Raw genomic sequence first — 26,282 nt, forward strand, 5'->3', positions numbered from 1 at the left:
GAGTATTGCCCTTGACTTGAATGGAAGCAGGATCAAGCCCTACCCAGACAATTTCGTACGCTACATGTTGGATGTGCGTGCCAACATTATGCAATGGGGTGAAAAATGAAAACCTGTCAGGCACAGAACTGGTGCACTCAAGGACATACTGTTATTTGTTTTGCAGCTTTGCCACTCTAACAGGGATTAACAACATGCCACAGATAGCTGCCATGATAAAGCCAACCAAAACGCTTCGTTTTCTAACTTTCAGAACAGGATCTAAACTTTTAAGGGAAATGGCTTGCTTGGCCTCAAGTTTTTATTAAAAAAAAGAATCTTGAGAAAGCATTTACTTTTTTTCAACTTCTCTCCCCACTTTTCCTCACCTTTGTCCCCAGCTAACACAGCAGCAGATTGAATTCATCTCCCAATTCCTTTATTAATTATTTTTTCAAACAAGTTGGTAGGTATTGTAAGTCGCCAACCTTCGCTTTCTGGAAATTCTTTGCTGTATTACTGCATAGCAGAGTGGTGTGACAAGGATAAAGAGATTAGAAGTAATTTCATATAACTCCTTCTGTCAAAATCTGCAGAGGGCTTTTACTGGTAACTCTGTTGCTGAAATTCTTCATTAAAAACTTTCAATATATAGGCAGGAAATCTCTAAGCGCTAAGACACAGGGTAACCAAAACAGAGGGAAAGAAGGAATTTTGAATCAAAGTCTGAACAGAGAGAATACAAAGGAAAAAAACCCAAAACACTGCTCAAGTACAACAGTATTAATGCATGTTATCTCCAAGGGGGTTGACGCCAATTCAGCTTTGAAAGCCAGAAAACTACATGCTGATTTTCACCAGTTTCAAGTAATTGGGCATAACCACTGCAGACAAAGGCTTTCCGTGCCACCATTACGCAGCCAAGGTGGCTGTAAGCTTCTGATGAATGGTCACTACTACAAGCTGCCATGGTTCACACAAAATTCAGACTTGTGTTTTCCCTGTTTGTTATATCAGCACACTACACATACAGTCTAGACAGGCAAAATCTGGCCAGCAGATCAGGATCGTTTCCTGGCAAGGTGGTCAGGTAGGAAGTTTTGTCAGTGTGGGAAAGCAAGAGTGAAGGTCAGGGAGAAGAAGGAACTAAATATGATCTGGCCAACACAGCTGGGCCAGCCTGCAGACCTGAGCAAAGCTTTGAGGATAAGAAGAGGGTGGCTTGCATTTTCTATGATTGTCCTGTTAAATGAACAGGGGAGTGGACAGACATGAAATGATAATGACAATCCTTCACTTTATGAAAAGTTACTATCATATGTTACAAAGCAATCATCAGGCATTGCAGGTCCTCCTCAGAGCCCGTGACCTTGCACAAGAACAGAGAGTGCCGGTGAGGACGGGCACAGGTGCATGAAAGGGAACATACCGCTACCATGAGGGGTTAGGAGAAGAGTTTAAATGCTTGGTCCCCTATCAGAGGTGCAAACTCTTCTTCTGCTTTTTTGGGAGGTCCTTTTGTTTTTCACCTATTGGTTTTCACAAGCATGTTCACAACTCAGGTGTGCTGGATGAAGGCTGCAGCATGATCCACTGTGTTTCAGCCCACTCAGGGCAGATTTTGTCCCTGTCTTCAGCCATTTGCTATGCACGAGGAAAGTTGCTCTGCATGCTTCAGTGCTGACTCCAGACTTCAAGCTGGTTGACCAGGGGATGCCTTCCCTCTGATATCTGCAGGTCATAGTGCAACAAGCATTTTTCATTTTTCCACTTCTTCTTTAGAACAATATATTAAAAGAATCAAAGCTTTGCCAGTTCACACAGGCTGGAACATGTAATCCATTCAGGCTCTGATCCTGCACCTTTTGAGTCACAGAGGCTTTGGGGATGGTTTTAGAGGAGGGGAAGCAGCTCCCTTGCACAGCTGTGCCTCAGCTCTAGTCTGCCTGAATGCAAAGTGCAAAACAGAGAGACAACATTCTGCAGTGGGCTACTCTGAGACCATGGTGGCATCATCTCAGTCTTCTATCAGTCTCCTGTTCCTCAACTGAAAACAGCTTAACTTCAGGTGACTATCACTTGCAATTACCATCCATGAGGAAAAGGAGAGTCAAATACCTCAGCAGCACAGGGTGTATTGCTATATTTGAGCAAGGATGTCTCTTCTTGTGAGTTCTCCTCCTGGCCCCACAAATCTCTGACTATGCAGTGGCAGGGGGCTGGCATTTCCCCACCCCAGCCACTTGCCTCTGGTGTACCCTGACACAGCTTTACAGCCCAGGAGGGACTGAAGCACTGCATGGCTTTCCTTGGGTACCTTCCAACCTGACAGGCGGTACTACTTCCCTCACTCCCATGTTTCACCAGGTGAAGGTGCCAGCCTGGGTCTGGATGTATCCTGCAGACCTGTGCAAGTGGTGCAATGTGCTGATTCCCCTGAAAATTGCCAGAGGCTCCCTGGAGCACCTCATATTTGGAAGACGGGTGCTGAAAACTGGATTTCACACTCACTGCTCTGGACCCTCATGGGAGACAGTGGCCTCCTTTGCTCTCCATGCAGTACAGGGGGGTGGCCTTGCTCCTGCAGAGAACCTGGCTCAGGCACCAATGGTGGCTGCTGTCCCCACTATCTGCCAGAGGCAACAGGGTGACACAGCGCCTGACGCACTTTGAGAAAAGGGAACTCACAGCTCAGGAAGATAAAGAGGCTCTTGATTACAGCTTTCTGCCCTCACCCTGCACATGGATCCTGTGTATCACTGGCCAAGTCATTTGAACCAAGCTTTGTACAGATGGTGACCAACTGCATGTTCCTTGTTTTCAGATGGGAACATTTTCTGGTCTGCAATTTGCTTGCAGATGCGACGAGGATGTAGAAGGCAAGTGAACTGGCTGGGAAATGCACTTTGCAAATGTGGATCTTAAGCAAAACTAAGTTTTCTGGAAAGTAGAGTCATGAGGCAACCAGTGTGACTGACTCATACTGGTAACTGAAGTGAAGGCCATTTGTTTTGCCTCAAGGCAAACATTTAATTCTCTACCCCATTTCTATTTTTAAATTTGGTGAAAATTTTTTAATGAAATTTCATTTTAAAGCAAAAAAAAAGTGGTTGCATTATTCTGAAAACATGGAAATAACACTTCAACTACTTTGCATATTTGTATTTCTGATCACCCAAAGCAACCTCTTAGCTTGACATAAGTCTATAGCTAGAGATTGTTTACCCTAAAGCACATTGTTTAGTGAAAATAACCTTTATCTAAGCAAGTTCACCTGTGCCTGGCCCTAGCATCCCAAACTGTATGGTCAAAACTATGGCAAACTTTTTAATTGATATCCTGTGTCCCTATTTATTTAGTAAATAAATATCAAATGGTTGTTGTGCAGATTATCTTATTACTGTTTGTAAGTATTTAAGTGTTACAGCAATGAACATCACTAAAAAGTTCAAGAGTAATAAATCTCTAAATCTCTCTTCAGAGCAAAGCAAGACAAAAGCATGAACCATTTACATCCTGAATAGCAGGAGAAAGAAAAAATTAAAATCCACTGACCACCCTCCTTTTTATGCACGGTATATGGCAAGGATCAGTACTGAATGTGTCAAAACCCAGGATCATACTATAATAATACATAACAGAAGGCAAATTAGGATTGTGCAGACTATAAATCTGGCACTATTGGAATTCCAAACTTCATTTTTTTATGAGTGGGATATAACTATGCACAGTTTCCTAAGCTTCTCTGTATCTTTTTTTTTTGGATGCAAACTGAAAACCGACCCTGAATTCCATCATGAGGCATCCTACTGATGCGTGTGCCACCAGGGGGGTAGCACATGAGATTTACTACATGGACTTCTGTTTCACAGACTTACAGTAAATGACGAAGGCAAGGCAGCAGCAGCAAGAGGGAAGAGGCAGGGTGATTTGTTCCAGCTTCCCAAGGGAAAGTTGGAGTTGGGAAAAGCCTTGTATTCACATCCCCAAGCACTTTGGTTTGGGCTTTGTCCACACTCCTTGGATGACCTGCCCCTTCTGGTCCTACTCTTGTCCAATAGCAGTGTCCCAAACTCACACCATTTCCTTCCCCCACTCATTGTCTCTAGCCTTGAGATCCCCCCCGTGTCAGACTTTGCTCCCAAATGTTCTGTCTTCCTGCCCAGCCACCAGTTCTCAGTCTCTCCTGAGACAAAGAACTTTAAGTTTAAAACTTAACTTTTAAACTTAACTTTAAGTTATCTCCTCAAATCCCTCTTTCTATCAGCCTTCTGATTCCTCATCAGCTTTTCCAGGTTGACAGTTTTCTTTCCCCTCCTACCTCCATGCCTCTCTTCTCTCATTTTTCCTCCCTTCCTGCTCTTCTGGAGCCTCAAGCCCCAGTACTGTTTTTTGCTTGCTTTACCTTTAGATGCCCCATATACTGTTCTTGAACTCAGGGCAGAGAGCCCAGCAATCTCACACTAGACCTGCAAATCAAGTCTTGCTTGGAGCATAGGCAGTGTGAACAGTGGTTTCTGGGACTTGGATGTTAAAAGTTGAAGTTTCTACTAAACACATGGAAACTGATTTTCAAAGGTTTAGATCCTGCTTAGACCTGGGTACCCCTGCACAAGAGTGACTTGAGGTCAAGTCACTGCCCTAGGAAGAGGTTGTAAAGGTTTGAAAAAAGCACGTTCTCCAACTTTGATTTTCAGAAAGAGTCAAACCATTTTAGGCTAAGAGACTCCTGGGCCCCTATCCAGGAAAATGAAGAACAATTCACAGGCCCCAGGCAGATATTTTGCCATGCAATGTTTCAATGCAGGGAATTAAAGCTTTGCAAAATTATGAACAAATGGAAATACTCTCCTACTAGAAAATGCAGGACATCCTGACTAACCCAAGCTGCTCTGTCTTCCTCCTTTTACATTTGCTTGTGCAATGGGAACTTTTGGATGTAAAGTTTCATGCACTTGGAGCAGTTACAGTCCCAGATCTCTGTAGGTTATACTGTAAGCAGGTTTTTTTTTCACAGTGGGCTACAACAGTTATAACTATTTATTAACACTAAAGCTACAGGCCCTTTAGTCATGCACTTCAAACTGCTTTTCCAAAACCAGTTATTTGAAACAGAAACCTGGGACTTATCATCACCTGCACCCTGGGGGCTCATGGCTCTCCCCCATCCATGTAGTTTCACAGCAAGTGCTGCTCACTGCTCTGGTAGCGGGACCTTGCTCTCACTTCACAGGGGCACAGCTGGATCATGAAATGCAGCCAGCTGAGCAGTTCCTTGTCAGCTTGTGCTTTGTGGTTATGCTTTGTGGTTACAAAGACCTATGGAACACCAGCAGTGCTTCCCAGAGTCCCCCTCATCCTAGGGCTGTGGGGATGCTGAGGATAGTGTAGGAAGGGTGGGTGAGGAAGGGAGCCCAGGGGCTGCCAGAGTTTTGGGTTATGTGTCCAACTGTGATTGGCACCTTCCCTCATCCTTCCTTCCCCAGGGCTCTTACAGCACAACTGCCCATGCACAACTGCCCAAGCCTATCAAAATGGAGGCATAAGCCAAACACAGAAAAATCCCTGAGACTTGCCAAAGCTACCCACAGTTTGGCCATAGCAGATCCTGCTGCAAGGTGTTACGATCCTATGGGATGTTCAGCTATACTGGCAGAGACCAGTAACCACAAAACAGATATCTACAACAACCAGAAACAACCCACTTGACTGTGCCATTGTTAACTCGGGCACGTCACTTTCTATGGCATGGCAGGGACATGAACCCAGATTTCCTAAGTTTATACGGGTGCTTTTCCTGCAAAACCAGTCATTCATATACTTTTCACTTCTTGCCTGGCTTGTTCTACCTCTTCTTGCACATATGTATACAACAGTATATGTGAACTCAGAAGAAACCTTCACTTAATGGTGATTGACATTTGCAAGAGCTTTAAGAAAGCAATGATTTTGGCATCAGTTACTTTCCAGGTAAGGATAAACAAACCAATGAGTTAACCACCACCCGATGTTCTTTGTTTAAACCAGGCCACGTTTCAAAATAGAGAAAGCTTTCAGATTTTTTTGCAGAAAGATTGTGCTTTGATTTGGAAATAGGGAAGCACAGCAAGGATTGCAACATGAAACCAATAAGATTAGACAAAGAGGAAATGTGATAGAAGTGGTTTGGATCTATAGAAGGAGCAACAAAATACCGTTCATCTCACTGTTCATGTTACGGTGCTTGATTAAGGGGGTAGAGGGTTCTCAAATATTCGTTCACGAAGCCTAGCCATGATGATGATGAGAGGGTTCATCCTTCTGCTTTTCCATGGTCTCAACATCTCTGCATCTGTCTAATGCTCTGAACCGGCTTGTGTAAAACCTGGTGCTTCACAGACCACTCACTTTACATCCTTGCAAACGTGCATCCTGCTCTGGGATCCCAGACCACAGACCCAAACTCACTCATTGACACAGACAGAGCCAGTGAGAGTGTGAAGGCCCTAGAAACTGGTACCAGTGCCAGAGGGTGAAGGTGAACATCAGAGGATGGGGAAGCGGCGAGCGAGCAGTAGGTGCTCCACGCTGATGGCCGTACTGCACCGTATGCATGGAGTTTGGCCACAGAGGAGTTTTGGTTCTGTGGCTTTGGCCAAGTTTTGCTTTGAATACAGAACTCTGAAAGAAACTTGCACAACAGCAACTAGCAAGCTTATCTAATCCTCTTTGCACTGGCCTCAGCTCTGAACAGGGCTTGTCCAACCTGTTTGTGGGTATTCCTAGGGCACAGGGGACAGATAGCCTCATATCCACCCTGTAGTGGCATGATTAGAGCTCCCAAACTGCAGCAGGATCCTTTCTGATTACTCTGGAGTACAAGAAAAAGAGAACATACAGTTGCCTTTTAAAAACATGACGATGTGTACAAAGTTACTATGAACTTACTCCCTGGCTTTCAAATCCCCTGTGCAGTGCCTGTTTTGGGTACCAGCACATTCATAGAGAGCTGTAGTCTTTAACTGATTTTCACTATTACCAGTATGAAGCTTTATTGCAGACCTAACCTTCTAGGCTTACAGATACATGGTATTTTTCATAAAATTAAGTTTATTACAGGTAAGTAGACTGCACCATCAGCAGTTTTGCATTAATTTTCTTTGGAGACCCTGTATTTTTACACAACTTATTTATTTAGACAAAAACCTGTTGTGTCTGAAAACATAGAGGGAGAGATGCTTCATGATAGAATAAGGTACATCCCTATCACCTCTTTTATATATGCAGCATATTCTTTAACTACATGTCTCTTGTGGCACTCCTCAAGAGTATATTTCTAGTGTATCACAGGAGAAGTGGAAAAAAATATATACTTCCTGTCTCTTGGTGGGGAAACTATGGCACAGTGGGGGAAAATGATCCCATCGAGATCACCCCCCTGAAAGAGAAGTAAACACGGTAACTGACAGACTGATTTCTATTGATACCTACAATATATATTATATATATTTATACATATTGTATATATTTATATTATATATGTTTACATATTTAAATAATTTTTTTTTTTTAAGCTTAATGGTCTACAAATGGAAATGCCAGGATCTGGCTCAGTTTCCTTGGTAAAGGCCAGTGGGATGGACACCACAACAGTGGCAGCAGCCTGTGCTCAAGAACTCCATAGCCCAGGGGCCAGCAGGATCACAGGTAATGCCTGTCAAATCCCTAACGTCTTTTAATGGTGCCTCTCTTCCCACTAGCACACCAGCACAAACTCATCTTTAGGAGAAGGCAGGAATCAAAAAGATGCTGTTAAAACTCCAGATAATGCTCTAGAGGGGGGTGGGGACGGGACAGGAGGAGGGTGAGGAGGTGGTGGGGCTAAGGTGAGAAAGCCCTGGAACTGCTCTATGAGCAAAACACTTTTCCTGGGCTTTTCTTATTCTGATACAAAAGCCAACAGACAAGGCCACCAGTGCCTCTAGTTTAGCAATACTTAAATGCACCTACTCAGGGCTTTTGGCAGTACATTCCACATCCCTCAGAGCTGCAGGTTTTATACAGAGCCCCATATATCAACCAGACAGTGACCTGATAAACTTTCACCCAGGCAGGTGGCCATGGGAATGGCCAGGAATTTGCACAGGAATTTCAACAGGAATTTTCTTACTTAGACTCGTGAGGTCAGCAGACAGTAAAAACTGAAACTGTTTGCCAGTCTGTCTTGCTGCTTACCAGAAATGTAAGTTTGCAGACGACTACCTGCAGAAAACCAGAGCTTTCCAGAGAAATAAAAACTGACCATGGTCTCTGCAATAAGGACCTGCAAACACCTGTGACAAAACACAGGTCAGAGAAAAGGCCTTCCTAAATCAGGGAGGGCTCCAGGAGCCACAGGCTGGCACGTTGCAAGGCAGAGAGGAGCAGGGCAGCAAAGTCACATGCATGTTCAAGAACTACTGCCTGTCTTTGACCCTGTTCCCACTGATCATATACCACAGGAGGCAGAGCACCCTCCTGACAACCCAGACACCCCTTGACACCCCTGTGGTGCTTAGGAAGATTTATTCTACACCCACACGTCTGACCTGTGAGTCACACAGGTAAGTTGAGACTTGGAACTTCAGTATGTGTAAGAAGCACGTAGAAGCCTTTTTGCTTATTATTGCTCAATACAACTACCCTCTACAAAAATTACTTTTTTTTTTTTTTCCTTCCTTGCAGGACAACTGTGGCCTGTTAGGGCCATGCCCAGGTTGAAGCTTGCTTCTGGGCCCTGGGGTTGTGCAATGCCGCTGGGTATGTCTGCAGCCACTCTGGGCCTGGGTGCTTAGGGTGAGCAGACAACCTTGTCAGCAGCATCTCCTCTTCCCTTTTACTTCATAAACACTGACTAAGACACAACACATGGCAGCAACGACAAGCACATTCAGATCTCCTTGACCCAGACTGGGGTGCCTCCAGCTTACCATCCATCGAACATGCTCTCAGCAAGTCAGTGTCTTTTCTTCATGAGGCCAAGAAGCCAAGGGCAGAGTCCCTCTTCCAGAGCCACAGACTGTACGGTAGTCCCAAAAGTTTGAATACACTGACCCATTAAGTCTACCTCTGCTTGCAGCTTCACCAGTGACTATGCTCCTCTGAGCTTCAGGCACTATATTAACGCCACTTTTAAGGAAATGCTAATGACAGTGAAACACCTCCTGTGGGGACTAGCACTCACATTAGGGTGTGGATAGCAGTTTATGAACTCTGGGGAAATTTCAGCATACACTGTCAACAGAAATTTTACTGCCAGGAGCATGCACATGACGTGGACATGGCCTCAAGTCATGGTAATAATGTTAATATTTTATTGAGGTGAGTTGAATGTGCTCTTTTGTTGCAGAAACATCTAGAGGACATGTCCCTGCATGCGTGTTTGTGTTTGACTCTATTCTCTCCTTGTCTTTCATGCCTTTTTTCCCAGCTCTGGCTCTTACTCCCTTCCCAAGCTGGAGAGTTCCCTCAGTTGCACCTTGCACGCTGCGCAGTCCTCATGACCTGTTTGTCACCCCAGCACACCCTCCAGCTTTAAAGACCTGTTAGCCACAGCCTCTTCATACTTCCCTCCTTACAGGTCCTGAAATCCTGAGCATGGCTTTCAAACCCTAATGAGGCACCTCTGCCTCACATTTTCTGTAACTGGGATCAGACTTAGTGAGTTGACCTTTTCCCTGCTCTATCCCTCCTCCTCCTCCTCCTCCTCCTCCTCCTCCTCTTTTCAAGGATCCCTCACTTCTCATTTCCTCCCTTCCCTTCACAGAAGATGCCTCCCCTTCCTCCAAGTCCATCACCTTCCTCTTCTGGTTTTGATTCTCCATTTTTCTCTTTTCACTGTGGCTGATTTATGCTGATGACCCATATCAGCCCCCAGTCATGCTGTGTCCATCTCATCTATTCCATTCTCTGCTGCTCGGATCCTTTTCTTTTCCTATAAAAACCCCAAAACAACCCCCGCTTCCCCCGCCCCTCCCCCTCCCAAAACAAACCCACACAAACAACAACAAAAACCCAACAAGCCTGTTTATTTGTCATGCACTGTTCAGTCTCTCTACTGCTGAATTTTCCCTGCACTAACCTTCAAGTGGTCCCATTCAGCACCATCCATTAGCCTCCTCCATTATGTCCCACCATTCAGCCTTTCTGTGATTTCCACTCCATCAACCCTGATGCCTTCTCTTTTGCTTTTAACCCTTATATTTCCACCAAGTTAAATTGCAAATTCTCCCTACATTTCCATTTCCTTCAATTTGCTTCCCCACAATATCCAGACAATGCCCCTAACCCACCTTTTTTGATAGAACGACTGAAAGACTGTCTGCTGAAAGCCTAGCCGTGGCTTCCAGCTCTGCACGGATTAAACAGAGTCTGTAATACCCCCACTCTCAAGGGACACCCAAGGTCTCTTTTCTCTCCTTTCCACAGTGACCATTTCTGCTCAGCTTGCAGTAGGGCACAGAGTTTATTTGAGCAGCCTTGCTTTCAAGGTACATCTAAGATCTGTTGATGATTTCTGCTTGTGTGTTGAAGACATTGGCTATTCCATGTGCCCTCATAGTTTAGACGCTTCTCTGGGGTCTCACCCTCACATTAGCTCATTAATGGCAACATTCTTTTTTCTGCTTTCATAACTGATCTGCTGTTGATCTACAATCTTGATCCACTGTTTCATCTTCAAAATACTATTACAAGGGTCATTTTCATAGCTTTGAGTGTGACATTCTTTTTTTTGTGCTCCTGTTGACCATATCTCCATTGTCTAACAAGTAAAATAAAAGGTGTCCTTATGCACAATGCTTGCAGAGGCAGGCAGAGCTGAATAGCACAAATGCATGCCTTTTGCAGCTTTTGAACACCCGCTTTATGCTTCCCAACAAGTGCCTTTCTGTTTTCCCTCATAATTCCTCCCTTGGACTACCTCCCTGGTCACAACTGCAAAGGAACTTTGCTCACCTCTCCTAAATTCCTTCTAAAATCTTTCTCTTGCTGCTGAAATAGTGCAACATCAGCCAGTCTGCTGGCATGCTGTGCTCACTCTGTACCCAGGTGACCCCCTCACCACTTCTTTGTGCTCCACCCACATCTAATCCACCTCTTGCCTTTCACCGGGTATTTCATGCATGAACCCCGCATGGCAGTGACAGTCCTTCCACTCTGCCTGCAGAGCAGGTACACACACAGCAGAAACACCCAGGTCAGGAATCCCAGGTCTATGACACACCAATCATTAATGGCATCTTGAATGTTACTGAGAATCAACTTGTTGAAACTCAACCCTCACCCTGACCTGTGGTGGAGCTTATTAAGTTTCTCTAATAAAAGATAAAAATGCAGAGGAAGTATTTCAGTTCATTTCAAAGGCAGAACTCAAGCACACCCATTGGGGCTAAAACATGAATGCAAATCCTGAGCTACATCACTTGGGGTTTTGCTTCTCCAGAGTAAACCTCCCAATGGCCCTCACATTGGCAAATACAATAGAAAGCATTTGGGTTGTCAGTGGTTGGTTAAACCATTCCCCCTTTGGAAACAGATGAAAGTTTCTGTTGTCTTATTATTGGTTGAGGATTCTTGAGCATTTGTAGTTTCTTTTGCTAAATAAGCCTGTCTGTGCTGAGTTTGTCTCAGCTTTATGACGTAGATAGGTGAAAGATAACATCCAGACTCCTAGTATATAAAACACACTTTAAAATATCAGAAATCTCTTTCTCCTTTTCAGACAAATTCTTGCTTGTGATCATGGCAAATAGAAGCCTCAAAAGGACAAAAATTGCCCTCAAATATCAGGTAGTCAGCTTAGCAGTTACCAAGAACTTGCTTTGCTCTGTTGAGTTTACTGTGTCACCAAAACCCTACCAGCCATAGCTATACAAAGCCTGCATTGTCTCAGCAAGGCTACTGAGATGTTCCTGATCTTGGCAAGAGCTAGGTGTACCCAGAAGCATTTTATTGAAAAAAATTACAACAGCAGAAAGAAATATTATTTTAGGTCTCGTACTGAAAAGTTAAAGGTCAGAGTCCTTCCTTCTGCTAAAGGAGCACACAAAAATATTCCATTCACAGGATTTGTTTTACAACCTTGAAAATTGCACTTAAAAATCCCCATATGAAACAAATTTTGAAGTGATTACAGAATAAGGAAGGATTTGTGATTTTAGGTCATCGGTAATTTGGAGATTTCAACTTCTTTACAAAAGAGGCAACTACACACACCCATATACTGGCATGGAGGTAGACTCTTCATAGTTAATCTGTCAGATCTGCTTCCCTGCTACAAAGCAAACCTGATCTTTTTGTTCATCCAAGTAATTGATTTTTTTCCCAACAGGAACAGGATGTGGCAACATTTCTTCACAAAGAGCACATACTTGCCCCTATTAAATTTCTCAATAAAACAGAGCAATGTTGTTTTATGATCAGGGCCAGCAGTTTGAATTAAAAAGCCAAGATTATGGGGTTTTTTCACCTATTAGGTGTGGTATAACATCTGCTGAAGTTTGTCACTCTTACAGTACTGTGGGCTCCTGTGATAAATCAACAGGTACTCATGTACCCACTCCACAGTAACCCCTAGATCTTCTTCTCTAGCTATTATATTAATAAATTTTGACTATGCCATTGCCAACCCAATGAACAGGAATTCAGTATTCACTTATGACCATAAAAATCAACTTCATTTGTTGTCAGAGCCGCTAAAAGCCTATGATGGTAGAAGCAAGAATTGACATCTATGTTGCTGGGATTAAATATTTTCATTCAGCTAATAAAAAAAGGCATAATTTCCAGCTTTTGACCCAAGTGATCTTAATTTTTACTGGGGGAAAGAGCTGACAGTGGGAAAAATATATCCTAACAAGCAAAAGAAAACCCCTCTGCCTTCTGTCAGATGGTGTCACAGCTATCACATAAGAGGGTATAACATTTCACAGAACTCAAAGTGAAGGGGCTCTGCCATGTGGAGGAAACCAAAATTCCAAAATGTGGGAAGCTGCAAAAGCAGACCCCAGTGCCAGAGGTAGCCCTGCCGAAGCTGGCCAGGCATGGGCCACACAGGGTCAAGGTTTCAGACCAAACTGCCACAGAAATGGTATTCCCTGAAAGCTCTACCATCTCCGCTGCTTATATTAAATACTTTTATTCCAAAGTTTTCAACGTTTTTTCAATCTGTTGTATTGAAGGCAGCACATTTCTTTACTTTCTAAAACTTCAAACAAATATTTTGCATCCCCAGCTGCATCAGGGACACTCAGAAATTATTAACAACCTTATTTACATGCCAGTCAGCTCCAAATATTTCCCTAACAACTCCTAGTAGGTGTCTCAGAAGAGGTCAGACCCCCAAAAGCCCGGTAGGGAGCTGGGCTCTCCCCGGACGAGGAGGCGAGGTGGGAGCATGTGCCCGCGGCTCCCAGCAGGATGCACAGCTCTGAAGCAAGCCAGGAGAGCAACCTCTTCCAGGACGGGAATATGCCGAGGAGTGGGGAGAGAGAGAACGAATGTGCAAAAAGAGTGTTTGTCTCTTGGTTATCTCCCAGACAGCAGTCTGTTAGCTTTAGCTTCGAGTCTGCCGGACACCAAGCGGCCCATTCCTGGCGTTATCTGCCCTTGCTCTCTGAGAGTACATGCTGCCTTCCAGTTTTCCAGCTGTATACCAGGCTCCGCCTAACACCGCCTGCGACCTCTCTCCCCTCCGGCCCGGCACCTGCGGCGCGGGGTCCGGGGCGCAGCCCCCGCTCCGTCCAGCGGCCTCCCGGAGCCGCCGCGCTTGCGAAACGCACCCAGTTCCCCCTCTCGCATCATGTGAACTCGGCCCGACTGGCAAAGAATAATTGCAGGCTTGTCCAGATTATCATTTGCAAAGTCTAGGAGGCACATAAGAGCACCGATGCTCAACTTGCGTTAGCCTCAGGCGGCTCATTTCAGCCTAACGCTGAATGCTCCTGCCCTTTGCCGGGTCAGCCCAGCTGAGCTCATAACATTTAGGAGGGATTTTGCGACCTGTTAGGTCCCAGCCCATCTTTAACTATTACAATAGTTTGGCTTTAGCTCAAAGTTTTCTTTTACATTCCTAAGAAGAAATGAGCTGTGTAACCTTACCTCTAAAATAAAATAAAATAAATTTTAAAATCTGCTATTTATTTTAATGTGAATAAGGAGACCTGGTATTTCTCATCTAATCACACGTACCTCAGCATGAAGGAGATGCTTGACCTCCTGATCGATACATGTATTTTAAGTAGTCTTCAGAAACTTTTCACAGATAAGATCCCATTGTTATGCTAATGTCTATACCAGACTGGCAGAGAGCAGCCTCAGAGCCCTCTTGTCACTTCCCTGTCACTTGTACCACCGCTCTGCGTTCCGTAAAAACTACAGTATTTTAAATGTTCAAAAAGAAGAAGCAGCCATACAAACAAAATACTCCTTCCGAAATTGACTCTGAAGACGTCAGGCACATCCAGCCGTGGTTTTTCTTTGACATGAAGAAATATATATCTTTTAATTTAAAATTCTCAGATCTGCAAATCACTTCTCACTCTATCCTTATTTAATACCTGCTTCTGCTCTCATCTCTCATCTTTCTTCAGAATCACCAGAAATCTGTCACTTGGAAAGAGTCAACAAAACTTCACCGAGAACTTCTTCAGTCCTCTCCATTTGCCTTCCCCCTCTTAAAATAATTTTAAATGTGTTTTCTGAGTGATCTTCTGTTTGCTTACATTGTCAACCCAATCACAGAAGAGTAAAGGACAATCCAATACTCAGGTAAGGACAGAGCAAGTGCGGAGCAAACCGAAAAGCGACAGTACCTACCTGGAGCCCACCTCAGCGCCCAGCACCATTCGCAGCAGCGGCAACGTTTTGGGGCAGCGACCTAACGCATTGTCCTTCCTATCGCGCTGCTCAATGAGAGTTGAGCAACTCCTTGCACTGCTGCTTGGAGCAACAGCTCTCCAGCTCTCCCAGTGTTAACCCCCTCCCTTGGCTCTTTTTTTTTTTTTTTTTTAAACAGAGTTTTTGAGCACTGAAACTTGCAATTAGTACCAGCTAAGCCAAAGCCCCTGCTCGCCTCTGCCCTAAGCCTCACATTCCAGGGCGCTGAGCGGGGCGCTGAGCTCCCTGCCGGCACCGCGCAGCTCTTCCACCCCAGACCCGACTTTCTGCCTACAAACTCGATAAGGCTGCAAGAGCTCAGGAACACGCACGGAAACTCGGACAGGGGAAAAATTGGTCTCTAATCCACAGCCTGGGTGGTTTTTATTATAGTGCCCCCCCTTCCTCCTCTCTTTCTCTCCGCACTCACAGTAGCAAGGTTGTCTCTTGACTACTCCCTGCCTTAAACTCACCAAACCAGATTTTTACTCCCAACACCTTCCCGTAAATCTGAACTGAAATTTTACCCTGCTCGCTGAGCTTCGGCTGGCTGAGGGCCAGTACAGCATTCCTGTTGTTTTAAGAGGGCAGATTAAAAAAAAAAAAAAAAAAAAAAAAAAGAATAAAAGAGAGAGGGAAACCTGGAGAGATGCAAAGGCTGGAAGGAAGCAAACTAAAAATACTGTGAGAGGGAGTGATTCCTATTTATCTTTAAAGGGCTAAACCAGTGATTTTTTTTTTTTTTTTTTTTGGCAGTGTCAGTCTTGAGAAAATACCTTTCTGAGCCATCTGCGTCCTTCGGGTAAATAAAGATTTGAAAAGAAAATAAACCTCTGGTACTCACCTGAAGGACATCATCACCGGCATCAGCATAGCAGGGAGAGGAGCCTACACATTTGCCTGATCCAGTTACCCCAAGGCAGTGGTAACTCTGTTTAAAGAAGTGCCACATTTTACACTTTTCTGACCTAAAGTTACATGTGGTTTCTGTAAAAGGAAAAAAAGAGAAATCAGCTTATTACCAAAAAAAAAAAAAAAAAAAAACCCACACACCAAAAAACACCCAACCAAAAACAACAAACCAAAAAACCCAAAAAGCCAACAAAACAAACAAAAACCAAACATCAACCAAGCCGTCTTTTAACCTCCGGGTGATCCCCCTGACCGTTGTCTGGAAGGCTTAAAGAAACAATGAAGCAAGACTGTAAACTTTCTCACTCCCTTTTACATTACCTGTCTGTGCCTGGCTATGGGCTTTGATGTATTGAAACAAAGCACAAGACCTGTTTATAGTAAACGAAACCAACCAACAGAGAGATCTAATTCAGACTTGTGACTAAACAAACTGGAACAGGAAGCACACACCAGCAGATTTTTTTTTTTTTTTAAAGTAGTAATTCCTGCTTGCATTGTCATGCAACAGCAGAAAAAAAAAATAGAGAAAAAGCTTTTTGCTTCTCCCCTCAGTCACTTTTGTTAAACGTAGTTCTTTTTTTTTTTTTTTTTCCCCCCCTGCTGGAAAGCAGAAAAACCCCAAACAAACCCCAAAACCCAAGAAATTTTCCATCATATATATGCAAACACTTACCGGAACAACATTTACCACTAATAATAATCTAAAGATCTTATTCATCTATTTGTTTCTCTGTGTAGGACGTTTCTGCAACTGATTAGTGACTTGTCCCCCACCCCAATTAACGTCTGTAATTGATGACTAGATAGAGGATCTTAGTCTAGGATAGCTAGATACGTCAAACCTCCAACAACTAGAAGTTCAGCAAGTTAAATCTTTAAATAATAATTAATACTGAAGGTTAAAATTAGTGAAATTGTTTTTCATAATACTTCCTAATTTTAAAAATAATTATTTTTATTCTTAATTAATTCTTAGTAATTCTTAATTAAGACTTCTTGATAATTTTTCTGAGTTTTAAAAAGAAATATTCAGAGTTGAGCACCCACTATGCTGCTTTGTTAAAAGCACTTTGTCCTTCTAAACATGTATTTCTTTAATTGTATTCCTTTTCCAGTAGAGAAAAATCTCACAGGTTTTACCTAAGCAAGTCCACCTTGACTCCCTGAGAGAGTTTTGCTTCAGGCAGAAACCAATGAATCAAACTACTGTTGGGATAATATAGCTCACGGTGAAATGTTGCAAAGTTCAAGTTAACAGTGTGTTCTCTCTATCACAATTCAAAAGTTAATAAAAGGATATGATTCCAGTTTTAGCAAATGAATCATGAATAATAATAAAAAATCTTTCAGAACATATCTGTATTAATGAGCAAATAATCATGGAGAAAATTTTCATAAAATACTTGAATTAAAATGAGAATTCAGAATTAGCCGCAAACATTTTATGCAGTTAAATTCTGTAAAGAAAAATAGTCCAGAGAGCAAATAATAAAGGGTTTAGTGATACAAAATCTCTTAAGTATGCTATCATACTCTTCTTTAAAGTCATGATCCATTTGTCCAAAGTGTCGCTTCCCATAGTGTCCTCATCCAGTAAGTTTGCTAATAAAGGTCTCAGGTAATCCATCTCATGTAGAGAGAACTTACACTGCATTTGCTCCATTTAGAGGAGCAAAATTGGAATTTCTGGCAGCAGTAGTTCCTTGCAAACATGTACAGATTACTTCTAAATTAGTGCCTCTGTAATACATTGAATAGTGCAGAAAATGAAAAGATATATGAACATACTGTCCTGCATGTCCGGAACACAGCTATACTACAAAAAGTCCTGGGTGCATCAGGGTGGTAAAGCCAACTATTTTAAGGTTTGCTGCTAAAAGTGTAGCTCTGCCTGTTCTACTGACGCTTCACATGTGCTTATGGATCTTGCCTGTGACTGGCATATCTCTGAATAACAAAAATTCCTCTTATTGTAACAGCTGTATTGGTTATCCTACCATGAGGCACCCTTGTCAGTACTGGTCAGACTGGATTCACTATCCTCTCTGCAAGCCAGTTCTCACCTTTCTGGTGGAGGATTCAAATAGGTTTTCTTGGAAGATACCAAAGATAGGAAAGAGTTCGACTTTTTTCTTTATTCGGTTCAGCTGCATGTGAAGAGCATGACAGCACAAGGGGAGTCTAGTTAGAGCCGGTGCCAGGCAATAGCTCACCCAGCAATCAAAATACACTTTACTGCTCACTGTGTGTAATGAGACACTTTCCATGGACATTTTTGACATTTTTTTGACATTAGAATAATTTTTCTCCATCTTGTCGCAATTGTCCAGCTGACTAAGTGTTTTAAGGGGTTGTCAGCTCTTTACAAAGGAAGGAAAGAGTGATCTAGATGTAATTTGCTGCAGCACCCTCCAGCCAATGGGTTAAAATGAAAAAGCAGTCACCCTGCAGCATAGAGAAGAGATTTCCTGTTCCTCTGCCAAGCCATGGTAGGGTTTCTGACCAAAAGCAAAGAGTTTAATGAGTCCATAGCAAAGCAAATTAAGCTAAGTGCAGCATGATTAGGCTGTGAACACTAATCTTTAAAGGCAATAGTATTTGATTAAGGAAGGGGTCCTCCAAAAGTGATGTTAATGTTGCAATAAAAGACATCTACCTATGAACATTCAATGTCAGGGGGATTGGAGTGGTTTTTCTAGGGGGTGAGCATGCCTCTCAGTTTGTAATGCTTCCTTCTGAATATGGTTTAGCGTGGTATCAGTTTTGTAATACCTATTGTGCAGTTTATCACTACTGCCAAGAGCTGACTTTACTGCAGCAAGAAACTGCATGTTGAAATGGTGACTGCATTTCATTCAGGAGATTATGAAAAAACTTTCTCTCTCTCTCTCTCTGGGAAACTATAAAAAAGGCAAGTGAGAGTTTGTTACTCAAGAATGAGTGTCTATTTATCAGAAAACTGGAGAAGTAGAACATTTGTTACTTTTACAAAAAGTTAAAAAACCCCTAGTTCAATTCTGTTTTCTAATACAGAATGTTTTGTAGTACAAGTTAAATATTTAAATATAATTCAGTGAGGAAAAACTCTGTCTTTAAGTCAGTCATCAGACAGTGTTTGATTTTTTCCTAGTTAAAGTTGAAGCTTGGAGAGTGAACATTTCTGATAGTGATCTGTAAAATCGTGCCCTTTCCTATGTAAAAGATCTCAATATGCTTAGTCGGTAACACAGCACCTTCTCCTCCAGACAGGTCTTGTGTGGAGCTGATCTCTCATATCTTCTCATCTGCTCTGTTTTCTTTCTGATACTTCCATGCAGTCTCTTTACAACCCCAGTCACTGTCACCTCCCTCACTCCCCAACATCTCCAGGTGGTACCAGTCTGTACCTCTTGCTTTCCTACTTGGTGGCTTGACTGTCCTAGCCCTCCCAAGAGCTACTTCTTTTATCTACACACATTTCAGATTCAGGCCTTCATTTAAACTGGTAATGTCTCAGCCCTTCTCATTCTTGTCTCCATCTCAGCACTTTGCCTCTGCCTTGCCATGACTCCAGCAGCACCAGTCCAGGTCATAGTAATACTTCTTTCCTGCAAGTAACCTCCTGCATTCTTCCAGGCTGTCCTCACACCAAATAAAATCTCCAAACAAAAAAAAGCAGGTAAAGCCACTGGTGCCTTTTCCTTGAGTCCCTCATTAATACTGTCTGCTGTGACAGCTGTGAGAGATTCTCAGTGCCATGTTTTGGGATGGGGATGACATGCCTGGAGGTGTGCCCTGGCACTGGCAGAAGCTATGCAGCCTTCCTGGCTGTGCTGCAGCAGCTGTCTTCTCTTTGCCCTTCATCTCACAGCAAGAACCCTCCTCCAGCCTCCAAGTCCTGGCTCTCAGTCACTGAGTAGCCAGTTACACCTGTGGGAGCTGGGTACAAAGCAGTCTTTTGATTTTAGGTTTGCATTTGCTGTGTGCAGGAGCCCCCAGTCACAGAAGTGCAGCCACAGTGTCTCCACAGCTGCTCCCCTTGCCCAGGGCCTTCGAGCTGTCAGAGGCTCTGCCTCCAGCAGCCCCAGGGTGGGGATGCCACAGCTACATCCCTCTTTGATAGCAGCAGCTCTATTTCATCTTTGATGTAAGCCCTTTACTCAGGGCAGCGGGCATGTCTGGTACATATGCCAGTTGCTCCTGCTGCATTTGGCTAGAAAATACTCTTTGGGGCTTCCTGGAGCCAGAGAGGTAGATTGAGGTGTTTTAGTTCAGAGCTGTCTGCATGATGCACCTTGGATGTATGTAAACATGCCCTTACATAACCCTCCAACCAAACCCACAACTCACAGAGTGCTGCAACAAGCTCCTGCTCTTCTCTCTTGATTTTATTAAAACTTTGGAGGGAAGAGAGCTCCACACTTTCATAGACCCACAGGCAGCACTGCCTCCAGCACAGAAATAATAATAGTAATGTAATTTCTGTTATTATTATGCTAAGCTCTCTCACACATACAAAGTGGCTTTTCAGTCCTCATAATAAAACACTCTCAATGTAGCATTACTCTTCTCTCATAATTTCTCAGATCAGAAGAGCAGATAGTTTGCACAGGAGATCTTGGAGATGTGCTCTGCTTTGTGGATGGCTGAGAATTCACAGGTGAAAGCTTGAGCTCTCATTTCATAACAAACATATTTCCTTAGCTCAATACTGGAAGCCACCGCTGGTGAAATCAGAAGCTGGGTAAAGTCACAAGGCTATGTGGTCAGATTTAACCCTGGCTAGGAGTCACACAGTGCTGGTCTGGTATTTACTCTGCAGTCACTTCTCTTGGAAGGGAAGTGAAACAGGCAAAGTGCAGCAGAAGCAGTTCAGCAGGAAATTATCGTTATGTACCAAAGCAAACCCTAAGAACAGAACAAAAATCAAGCCAAGTAGAATTCAGCTATTTATTAATCCTTGTAAAAGGGGGCAGGGGGAGGAAGCAAAGGAGTTGCCTATATTCATAGCTTCTATTCCTTAGCACACAGAAGAAGCAAGGTCTGAGTTGCCACCAAGACAACATCAGATCACTGTAGTACATGTAGGCACTTGAGTGCTTGGCTGGGTGTGAGCTTCTGTAGAGGTCAGGGGAACAACTAGGAAGGTTTGTGACTGTGGGAGAGAGGGGGTGCTCACACATATCCCATAATAGTTATGGGTGATTAGCAGGAAAAAAATGTACTCAAATGACACAGGGACGCAAAAATAATGGGGAGAGCTGAACTTCCTCCACCCTCCAATGCACAGAAGTAGTCCAGCAGGACACGAGACACAGGCCGTGGGACTACAATGCAGAAAAGAAAGGAAGGTCACCCAGATATGCAAGATCTCTGTCCCACATAAGCCTTATGTTAATAAACACTGATATTATTTTTTAGTTATATAGCTAGGTAAAATTAAAAAGAGCATTTTTTTCTTTTCCCCCAACAAAACCAGGAAAAATTATTGCAATTCAGACTATTTACAAAAATATTTAAGCATGTGATTTCTTGGACACAGAAGAAATCAAATAATAATGAAATAGTTTATTTGCAGCAACAGATGATTCTAAACTAGAAGGCTCCTCTATAGGCTTTCAGTAGGACTGTTCACCTGCACTGCTGTACACTGTCTATCTTCTCTGTTTTCTATGTTAGCAAGCAGCTTCTGAGCCCTCAGTTGTCTCCAGTCTACCTACTCACCCATGAATAATCATGGTATTATAGAATGATTTGTGTTGGAAAGGACCTTAAAGATTATGTAATTCCAACCCCCCTTTCATGGGCAGGAACACCTTCCACCAGATCAGGTTGCTCCAGGATGTGTCATCCACAACTTCTCTGGGCAATCTGTTCCAGTGTCTCAACTCTCGCACTGTGAGGAGTTTCTTCCTCAAATCTAGTCTAAATCTACCCTCTTTCAGTTTAAAACTCTTTTAAAGAACACTTGAAGTAACACTTTTAAATAACACTTTTTTGTAAAAATGTTCAGTTTTCGTGTTCTTGACCTTCTAACCCTAGAAGGGCATATGCTCAAAGTTCAGCAGGAAATTATGGTTATCTTTGCATTTGCCTTGGCTTTCAGCAAAGCTCTGCATCAATACTCAAATCTGGAAACTGCTCTTATTTCTAATACCCACTCTGGTACACTCATTCAATAATGGGTGTTAGATGTCACAAACCGATCTCCATGAGATCAAATTAATTTTTTAAGTAATTCCTTAAAATACATATAGAATGAGTAAAATATATATAATATAAGTAATAACTAATAACAAAAAAGGTAACTCTTGCTGTTTCTAGTCCAGGTGCACCCTATGCTGAGGAAGACCTGTTGAAGAAGTCTATTCAGATGATAAGTTCTATGGGGAAAAACATGGGATGGGATCTACATTTGGCAGCACTTAGCATAACAAGATGCTGATCCAAGGCCAAGTCCTTCCAGATCTACAGCAAGATAAGCTACATTAGTGATCATAATAAACGTTATCTCCTCTGTAGATTTTCTCCTCATATGAAATATTTGGCAGGTTGATTAATTAGAAGAAAAATTAATGGCTTAGTCTGGTCTTAGTAAGAGAAGGTCAAATAAATCTGTGTGCCCTAAAATAGTCTCTTCCCAACAGAAGTAAGAAGTACAAGTTGCCACAGACCCAATGACTTACAATGCCTGGAAGTCAGCCACCTTCTGTGCTGTGTAATGGGACTCTGCCATCCCTGTCAGACTGCTCCTACAAAAGTAGAGAGTTTATATGAATTTCATAGGCATTAATTGTGGGGGTTATAAAATTCTATTAGCTTAGTAATTTGTGGTTTGCTAATAATTACCTTGACAAAGCCAAAATATCTACTAGCATTATAGACAGAATTGTTTTAAGCAGGAGACAGAGAGAAGAACACACCACACACAGTCAGCAGCACCTTCCCTCGGGCCAATGCTGACATGACTGTGTTTCTAGCAGCACTTTCTACTGGGATGACCAAGGGGCTTTTGTGTTTTTGTTATATTTTTTTTTCTCTTCTATTTCCATAATCTTTACTACATTTCACCTTTCTTTCTTTCTTTCTTTCTTTCTTTCTTTCTTTCTTTCTTTCTCTTTCTTTCTTTCTTTCTTTCTTTCTTTCTTTCTTTCTTTCTTTCTTTCTTTCTTTCTTTCTTTCTTTCTTTCTTTCTTTCTTTCTTTCTTTCTTTCTTTCTTTCCTTATTTCTTTCCTTCTTCCTTCCTTCTTCCTTCCTTCCATCCTCCCTTCTTTCCTTCCTTTTCCCAAAATTTGCAACTTAAAATTGCAAGTAGCAAAAATAATAGATTCTACCCAGTGTGCAGGAGCAAGTAAGAAAACTAAAAGTAGGCTTTGAGCACCTGTGAAAAGGTTTCAGGCAGACCCCAAGCAAAACCCTAGAGGGCTCTGACACTATTCCCTTCCATCTGCTACTACTTCGTTAGTACAAGCTGAAGTTGAATCAACAGATAAAAATTATGTAAGCACTCCCAAAATGTTGTTCAGGTCAAGTCATCTAACTCAGCATAAATAGCCCCTGAGCTACCAGCATGGTACTGCTTAAGGCAGTGGGGAAGAAATGTGCAGCTGTTGAGGAACAGCCACCACCTGGGAACAGACCCGTTTATGCACACAAGCTACCCCAGTGGCACCAGCTTCATGCCATCACATCTCTGTTTACATCAGCACCATGAAAAGTTTCACCAGGTGACATATTTTTCCCCTTTCAAAGCAAGGATCTTTACTAAAAAATTGAAATTTTTATTCGTTTGCTCTTGTTCTTAGTTTTCTTGAGGAAGATAGAAAGAAGAGCAATGATGACAATGGCTTTACAAAAATCTCGATATCTGAGATGTGATGTTTCCATTCTTCTTTAATATATACTTGTATCCACTGAAGCAGATAAGAAAACAGTAGTTTTACTACACATAGTTGGGTTGAATACTAAGAAAGTTCATTGGGTTGAATTCTCTAAACTAACAAGGCAGGAGGACACCTACCACAATCCAGGCTCCATTTTCCAGGATCCATTTCCATACACTACAGCTATGACAAAAAGCATAATTCTTAACAGAGAGCCTGCCATTAGTAGCTAGCATCATACTACAATTATGGTAATAACTGGAAGAAAATAGTCAAATAATGCTGAAAATTTTACATGGCAGGAGAATTTTGCACACTTATCAATGAGTTCTGCTTGCAGATGGAAGGATGCTTTTTTCCTATCTGTTGGCTGCAGCCCTGCAAAGAGCTGGCTACTTGAAAAACAAGCTGGAGGCCTTTTGTCCTCATGTTGTCACAGAGTCATGATACTAAAAGAGGCTTTGAGACGTCATACTGTGCATCCCCCTTCCTAAAGGGTTATTCCCACACTATTTTTGACAGATACATTGCCATTAATAATCACTGTTAATTATGAACCTGGAGACCATGTTGTGCCCATAGTGCTTGCAGTGGGGACTGTACTGTCCTGATGCATGATATTGTAGGAAAAAGATCCATCTCTCTGTTCCTTACATGTGTTGGCTTAGAAGATATTAAAAAAATTCAGAGGAGAAGGGAAGTAAATAATAATTAATGCTAGCAAAGAGACAGGATTCTGAACACAAAAGTAATTTTTGTGGTTTGTGTTTCTTTTAATTAGGATCATAGTTTAGTTTAATTAGGATCATAATAGTGATCATGGGAGCAATGCATGACATTTCCTAGTAAAATCACTCAAATTCCTGCAGGAATTTTTGCAGTAATGCAGCACCTTCAAGCATAATGGACTTAGATCCACAAATTTGCAGCTTGTAAAGTATTAAAACTATAGCAGAGAGATTCGGAATCACAGAAAAAAAACTCACTTGCTTTCATTTCAGCTTCTGTTTCTGAAAAAACCTATAACCACCGTGTGCGTGATGGATCCAAGCAAAAGGCTTTTCCATGCCCACTGGTGTGAAGTAGGAGCCAAACCATGAGGTGTTCACCATTTTGAATAGTCCAAGGAGCTGACTATGCAAAGTAACAAATAATGAATAAATGTGCTAGACAGGATGGCAAAAGGCTGAAGAAATGTCCTTTGCAGAGGCAGAAGGCCTAGAGGGCGAGAAGAGGAAAGGAAGGAAGGTCATGTGACTTATTCAGTTTCTTCTGCTGTTTTGGATAAGAAAAATATTTTCTTCGCACCCAGTCAGCAAAAGCATTTCCTGACATCTTGAACTCTTCGCTGCTGTTTCTTTTCCCACTGAAAGCTGCTTTCTGAAAGGCACCGAAAAATGTGGGTGCTGGTCAAAGGAATGTCTTTAACTGTCTGTCTCCAAGCTTCATGCTGACTCTGTTGCTAGAACACCCAGGCACGTTCCATCAGGGATGCTCCTGTGCCAAGGGTGAGCTTCACTTAAAAAAGTAATACTGTGCAGGGAAGGTGAAGAGTGCACGGAATGGAGCAGCACGAACCAGCAGCAAGGCAGAACCTGGGAGGAGCTTTGACGTGCAGAAAGTCAGGTGTGAGTGCCTGATTTAAACCAAACCCTTAGACAACTTTTCTTCAAGCATTCAAGCCTGTAGGGTGCTTTTGGGTTTCCCTCCTCTCCTGCAGGCGAGCCTGTGGCTGGAAACAGCTCAGGGTTGTACTCTCACTGCCACTGAGCTGCTGTGAACCCATGGAGTTTTAAACTCATTAGTGCTGTGAAACAGCAATGAAAATATTTCTCTGCATAAATCAAGTGGCAAGGGAACCTGGGGCTCGATTTGCCTCTGCTGTTTCTGAAATGTGAACGGTAAACAGGAACTTCACTCTGCACTCAGGTAGAGCCGATTTTACCTTTACGGGACTGTTAATAATTTCAAATTTTTCCTATTTATGCCTTTTATTATGCTTTTAATGACAACAGGTGAAGTTCTGCAGTGCAGTTGCCTAAACTGAAAAAATCTGTTTGCACAATTTGTAGAACTCTAGGAAAACAAGACTGAGAAAAAACTGTAAATATTTTGTATTAATGTAAACTACTCTATTCACTAGTAAGGTTCAGAAACATGTTTCACCCTTGCTCCTAAGCCTGAAATGAGCAAAGAGGACAGCACGGGGAGGGGAAGGAGGAGTGGGTGACCGGGAGGGGAGCACTCAAGGGCTGGCTAGTCACACTGCCAGAGGAGGGGGACACAGGACAGTCGTGCAAAGGGTGGCTGTTGCACAGCCACCTTGGGCCGTCCTCCTCAGCATGTTGTTTGGCAATGGCTAGTGTCAGTGAGAAAGGCTGTACCTTTCTGAACCTGCGGTGAAACCACTGTCCCTGCACGCCCCAAGGCAGAGCGGTATTTGTTGTCCGGATTGCTAAGTGGTGAACGTCCTCCTTACCTCCTCTATGCAACGATTTATGTCCTCTTAGGACTCTCCAAACAGACAAATTATTCCTAGCACACGCAGTCCCCTGGATAACCTGAGTGAACTCATCACAGTAGACTTGTATTTTGTTTTTCAGGGTGCAGAGCAGTCCTTCCAAGACTGG

At 42.8% G+C, this 26,282-nt stretch overlaps 1 protein-coding gene across 1 annotated transcript in view; it reads right to left on the bottom strand.

Moving 5' to 3' along the window:
- Positions 1 to 16,203, bottom strand: part of RBM47 (RNA binding motif protein 47) — an 80,303-nt gene extending 64,100 nt beyond the window's left edge. Inside the window, exons 1-2 of the mRNA XM_050338443.1 lie at positions 16,108 to 16,203; positions 15,719 to 15,861 (exon numbers count right to left, since the gene is read on the bottom strand). Of these exons, the coding sequence (XP_050194400.1) occupies positions 15,719 to 15,747 (29 nt within the window). The 5' untranslated portion in view covers positions 15,748 to 15,861; positions 16,108 to 16,203. The remainder of the gene's footprint in view (positions 1 to 15,718; positions 15,862 to 16,107) is intronic.
- Positions 16,204 to 26,282: the final 10,079 nt, after the last annotated feature.

This window comes from Myiozetetes cayanensis, unplaced genomic scaffold (genome assembly GCF_022539395.1).
Source record: "Myiozetetes cayanensis isolate MyiCay16 unplaced genomic scaffold, myiCay2020 scf7, whole genome shotgun sequence".
Taxonomy (NCBI): Eukaryota; Metazoa; Chordata; class Aves; order Passeriformes; family Tyrannidae; genus Myiozetetes; species Myiozetetes cayanensis.